Below are 5,990 nucleotides of genomic sequence, written 5' to 3' on the forward strand. Positions count from 1 at the left end.
TACTCTTTGCTTGCTGTTGCAAGATCTTGTGGCGAGGTTTCTCCACCCACAAGGAGTTGATATTAGCCGGTTCTCCGGGGACTCATCCACCGACGGATTGATAGGGCTCGTCCACCTTACGGACACGCCGAGGAGTAGGAGTATCATCTCCGAACCTCGTTACATCCTTGCGTTTGAGGTTTGCTTTCTTCTCCTTAGTTTCTTCCTTGTATTTCCGCTGCAACTAACCTAATCGTAGGAAGAAATGAGAAAGATTGGGGTCGGCTATTCACACCCCCCTCTCTAGCCGTACAAAGGATCCTAACAAGCGAGAGACCAGGCTTAGCTCTACTCACCATTCTTAATTTACTAATTAGAGTTATGTCCTCAAGATTTGCCGAGGTGCCCTAGTGACAAGGATAAACCGTGACAGGACTTCTTAGGGCATTACCCTATTCTGGCTCTTGACAATACCCACTTAGCTTTCGGCAATAGCAGGAATAAGGACAGCGAGAATAAGACAAACCAAGACACATCAATACTACCACGACGAAACCGACCCCCTAGAACTCCTCATCACCAAGTAATATTTTGACCTTGCGACTCTCGACTCTCTCCCTCGACCTTTCTTTTCCCTTAGCCTGATCAAGACCGTTGGTAGTCTAGCTAACCATAAGTGAGCGATTGCTAGTGCTTATAGCCAGTCCCTGTGGGATCGATATTTTTATTATTGACGATGAATCTGTGCACTTGCGAAAGCATAACAAGTTTTTGGTGCCGTTGCCGGGGACTGAGTCCATAACACTTGCTAGGTCATATTGGATTAGACTAGGCTTTGTTTTCTTTATTCTCTACATATAAAAATATATATATATATTTTTACTCTTCTTCCTTACTGCATTCATTCTTTTTCATTTCTTGCTATCATATTTTCTATCTTGTTCTCTTTTCTTCTGCATGCGTAGAGCTAACCCTTCAGGACAGCTGCTACCATTTGATCCAGAGATTGACAGGACCTTTCTGAGGAGAAGGAGCTTACAGAAAGCTTTCTAAGCAGTAAAAGAACCCTCAGGAATGGTCGATAAACTGCTGAAAGATTATGCGGCGCCATATGCACGAGGGGTCCAATCCAGTATCACCCGACCACCCATCGATGCTGAGAACTTTGAGATCAAGCCTGTAGTAATCCACATGGTCCAGCGAAATCAATTCGAAGGGGGCCACTCGAAGACCCGAATCATCATCTAGAGTTGTTTTATGAAATTTGTGGCATGATGAAGGTGAATAAGGTTCCTCTAGAATCGGTGAGACTGCTTCTTTTCGGATTCTCTCTGAAAGACAGGGCAAAGCAGTGGCTGAATTCTCTACCAGTAGATAGCATATCGTCTTGGGAGAAATGTGAGCAGAAATTCTTAGACAAATTCTACCCCCCAAGCAAGACTGCCCACATGAGGAACCTGATTGCCAGTTTCAAGTAGATAGACTCAGAATTCCTATTTGAAGCCTGGGACCGGTTCAAGAGCATGCAGAGACAGTGCCCTCATCATGGCCTTGAGAAGTGGCTGGTTCTACACACCTTCTATAATGGAATAAATTATCACACGAAGGTATCATTGGATTCTGCGGCAGGAGGAGCACTGATGAACAAAAACCTTGATGAAGCTGAAGAGATAATAGAAAATGTGGCACTAAACCACCATCAGTGGGCATCTGAAAGATCTAGCGGTACTTTCTCAGGAAATTAGATGAAGGCGTCAGGAAAATTCGAGGTGAATGCATTCACATTCATGTCTGCGAAGCTGGACGCCCTGACTAAGAAATTTGAAGTCATGGGTAGCAACACAGCTAATGCAATAGTCTGTGTTTTGTGACATCTGTGGAAGTGCGGACCACGCTCAGGATACTTGCCCCCTTGGGCCAATGCAAGCACAAATAAACCAGCTTGAGCAATGCGATGCAATAACGGGCTACAATCAGAGGCAAAACAATCCGTACTCCAACACATACAACCCTGGATGGAGGAACCACCCCAACTTTTCATACCGAAATAATCAGGACCAGGGGCCGACACATCAGACCTACCAACATGGACAGCAGGCTCATCAACAGTAGCAACCTACACAGCTATCTAGGATGGAAAAGATGCTTGAGGAAGCTCTCTCGGAGCAAAAGGAGATGACGAGCGAGATCAAGCAACTGACTCAGAGGCTGGAGAACTCAGAAAAACACCAGAAGATGCAAGACAGCCAGATAGCTCAGATAGCTCAGTCCGTCTCAAGAGCACAGGGTACATTCCTAAGGAAACCAGATTTAAATCCGGTGGAACATTGCAATCGCATTGAGCTACGGAGCGGGCGTACTGTGGGAAACCCTCAAATCATCACTCAGATGGAGGTTGACTCAGAAAAGGAACCCACTCTCCTAATGCCCAATTAGACTCAAAACAGGGATGGAGAAGAGGGTACTAAAAATATTGGAGAAGCTTGTCAGACTACCCCACAGAATCAAATGATCTTGTTTCCTCAAAAGCTTATAGCATCCCAAAAGAATGAAGAGTTTTACCAGTTTCTGAAAAAGGTTAAAGAGATTTGCGTTGAGGTACCACTGTTAGATGCGCTGCACCAGATGCCGAAGTTCGCAAAATTTTTAAAGGGAATCTTATCCAATAGAAGACAAAAAGGTGACTTCGAGACCATAGCATTGACAGAGGGCTACAGTGCTCTTTTTATGGCGAATTCCCCACCAAAACTTCAGGATCCAGGAAGTTTCTCCATACCGTGCAAAATTAGCTCTGAACTCATACCGAGAGCCTTCTGTAATTTGGGAGCTAGTGTCAGTCTACTCCCATACTCTCTGTGCAAGAAGTTGGGACTCCAGAGCATTAAACTGACTACTATGGCACTGCAGTTGGTTGACCATTCATGTAGATACCCAATGGGTATAGTGGAAGACGTGTCAGTAGAAGTGGGGGGTTGTGTCATCCCCACGGACTTCATCATTATGGATATGAAGGAGGACCCCAAAATCCCGATCATTCTTGGAAGACCATTCCTCGCCACGGTAGGAGCCCTCATTGATGTGAAGAAACACAAGCTATCATTGGAGATCGATAAAGAAAGAATTGAATTTGATTTGTCCAACCCTTATAACTGCGTCTCCTTTTCCCAAGGAAATCCTAGCAGGATAGACACACGCGGGGTCGAGGACGCACCTTTCGAGAAAGTTCCCCTCCTGCAGATGACAAGAAGTATATATGTCCTGCGCGAGCAAAGCTAAAGGCGCAGACTGGAACACTAACCCTAGGAGGAGAGTCGTGCTTCCATGGGTTTAGCCCGCACTGACCGGAATGAGGTCGAGCTAAAGACCTAAAACAAGCGCTTCTTGGGAGGCAACCCAAGGGTTTTCCCTTTTCATTTTAGTTGATCATTCTATTATGTGTTTTGTTTCTTTGATAAGTTTAGTCAAGTGTTTTATTTTCGATTGTTCCTTTTCAGGATGTGCATGGCCTCCACGAGTTGGTCGTGAGCAGTTCATGGGCGTGGAGGCGTCAGAGGGGCCGAAACAAAGAAAGATGAGTCATCCCAAGCTAAAAGGAGGTGGTCGTGAAACCTTGCATGGCCGTGCATAGCCGACAGAGGAGCAAAAGCCACAGGCCGTGCCACTCGGCACGGCCGTGTGGCCTGAGCCGAGAAGAAAATGGGGCTGGTCGTGCCATCAGGCACGACCGTGTGGAGAAACCAGAGGCGAAGGAGATCTGGGTCGTGCCACTCGGCACGGCCGTGTGCCCACAACCGAGAGGAGAAAGGAGGTTGTGCCATTTGACACGGCCGTGCAGAACCCGGTCTAACCCGTGTTGGAGTGTATACTGAAAGCCTAAGCTTTTGTAAACATTTGTTTTGAATAAAGAATCACATTTGGTCAAATTATCTACATTTGTTTGTAGTTGTTCAATTAATTTATATTGTAGATAACATAGTATGTGGTGTCACATATAGAAGATGATGTTATCAGTACCTTATAAATTATAAACAGTAGCTCACGACCAAAATGGAAAGGAACAAACCATTGGAAGGTCGTAGTGTAATTAGGAATTAGTTTATCTTGACTATATAATTACACTAGTACACTTAGAGTGTATTGAGTAGGATCATTTGAGGTTGTTTCTTTTATACTGACTTTATAAAGGAACAAATACCTCAGTTATTATGGAAGTATGTGCTCTTAAGCCTAATATAATAACAAGCACATATATTTGATATTTATTTCTTTAATTTATCAAAGGGTGAGATTTAGTTCGATGAATCAATAAACCCGATAAGTTGGGAAATGATATCACTTATAGTGTGTGTTGTTGATTATAGAAGGAAACTGTGTCCTAGAGATACTAGGTTGATAATGTCCCCAAGAGGAGCTCATAAGGATTGTCATGTTAAACCCTACAGGTGGACTTAGTCCGACATGACGATAAGGTTGAGTGGTACTACTCTTGGACTAAGATATTAATTAAATGAGTTGTCAGTAACTCACTTAATTAGTATACATTCGATATCTTAAACACAGAGAGACTAACACACTCATAATAAGAAGGAGCCCAAAAATGTAATTTGGGATTGGTGCGGTAGTTCAATAATAGTTCTCTAGTGGAATGAATTATTATTGATAAAATTAAGTTGTGTGTTCGGGGCGAACACGGGATGCATAATTTTATCGGGAGACCAAAACCAATTCCTCCTCTCGGTCCCTATCGTAGCCTCTTATTTATAGAGTACTATACCCACCTATACCCACCTTCTATACCCACCCAAAGGGGGCCGACCAAGCTAGCTTGGGAACCAAGCTAGGGCCGGCCTAGGTATAAATTGGGGTGGCCGGCCCTAGCTTGAATCCAAGCTAGAGGGGCCGGCCAAATTAAATTAAAAAAAAGAATTTTAATTTTAATTTTTATTATGTGGAAGATATAATTTATTAAAGAGAATTAAAATTAAATTATCTCTCGTGTAAAAGATCTACAAAAGATTAAAGAAAGAGATTAGATCTTTTTCCTTATTTGTAGATTTATGAGATATTTTATTTTCTCTTTAAAAATTATTCACATGTTGTAAAATTAAAATTATGGAAATTTATTTTTATCAACCATGAAGAGATTTTAAAGAGAAATTTTAATTTTAAAATTTCCGGAAACAAATTAGGAAGTTTTAATTGTTGATTGAAACTTGTCTAATTTGATTTCATGATATGGCCAGCCATTAGAATTTAATTGGGGAAATTTTATTTTATTTTTCTCATTAAATCATGTCAAGGAAATTAAGGAAATTTTATTGTAATTAAATTTCCTAATTTGCCTAGGCCAAGGAATATAAAAGAAGGGGTGAGAGTGCCTTCATGACATACAACCTCTATTGTTTCTCTCCCTCTTTTGTTCCTTGGTGTGGCCGGCCATCATCATCATCCTCTTCCTCTCTTCCTCTTGTGGTGGCCGAACCTCTCTCTCCCCTTGGAGCTCTTGCGGTGGCCGGATACTACTTGGAGAAGAAGAAGAAGAAGGAGAGAAAGCTTGCATCTCTTGGAGCTTGGTTGGTGTTTTGTTCTTCATCCTTGGTAAAGCTTCTTTGTGGCCGAACCTAGCTAGAAGGAGAAGAAGGTGGTTGGTGGTTTCTCATCCCGGAAGATCGTTGCCCACACAACGTCCGAGGTTAGAAGAGGATTACGGTAGAAGATCAAGATGTTTTTCTAAAAGATATAACTAATAATTTTTCTTTCCGCATCATACTAGTTGTTTTTGGAAATAATATCAAATACAAGAGGCTTACGATTCTAGTATTTCGAATATGGTTTTCGATGTTGTGTTTTTTTTTTGTTTTATTTTTCCTTGTGATTTGATTGTTCTTTTCAGTTAACCTAAAGTTATTTTAGGAAATTAAATATTAGCTTTCTATAAAAGGTTTTGTCTAGTCGGTGGTGGTTGCTCCCATATCCAAGAAGGCCATGTGCCTCGCCATGTCAGTACTGGG

At 42.2% G+C, this 5,990-nt stretch overlaps 1 protein-coding gene and 1 pseudogene across 1 annotated transcript; one reads left to right on the plus strand and one right to left on the minus strand.

Annotated features, from left to right (window-relative positions):
• Positions 1 to 1,459: 1,459 nt before the first annotated feature.
• Positions 1,460 to 1,531, minus strand: LOC122028344 (annotated as a pseudogene).
• Positions 1,532 to 2,112: 581 nt separating this feature from the next.
• LOC122026584 lies at positions 2,113 to 3,255 on the plus strand. Its single transcript, XM_042585321.1, has 2 exons — positions 2,113 to 2,266; positions 2,516 to 3,255. The coding sequence occupies exons 1-2, from the start codon at positions 2,113 to 2,115 to the stop codon at positions 3,253 to 3,255; spliced, it is 894 nt and encodes a 297-aa protein (XP_042441255.1).
• The last annotated feature ends 2,735 nt before the right edge of the window (positions 3,256 to 5,990 follow it).

This window comes from Zingiber officinale, chromosome 10A (genome assembly GCF_018446385.1).
Source record: "Zingiber officinale cultivar Zhangliang chromosome 10A, Zo_v1.1, whole genome shotgun sequence".
Lineage (NCBI taxonomy): Eukaryota > Viridiplantae > Streptophyta > Magnoliopsida > Zingiberales > Zingiberaceae > Zingiber > Zingiber officinale.

What these genes read in the sequence shown, in the direction of transcription:
- LOC122026584 (XM_042585321.1), top strand. Translation starts at nt 2,113, where the DNA reads ATGGAAAAGATGCTTGAGGAAGCTCTCTCGGAGCAAAAGGAGATGACG. An exon ending in GTCCGTCTCAAGAGCACAGG is followed by an intron (nt 2,267 to 2,515) that starts GTACATTCCTAA and finishes AAAAGCTTATAG; the next exon opens with CATCCCAAAAGAATGAAGAG.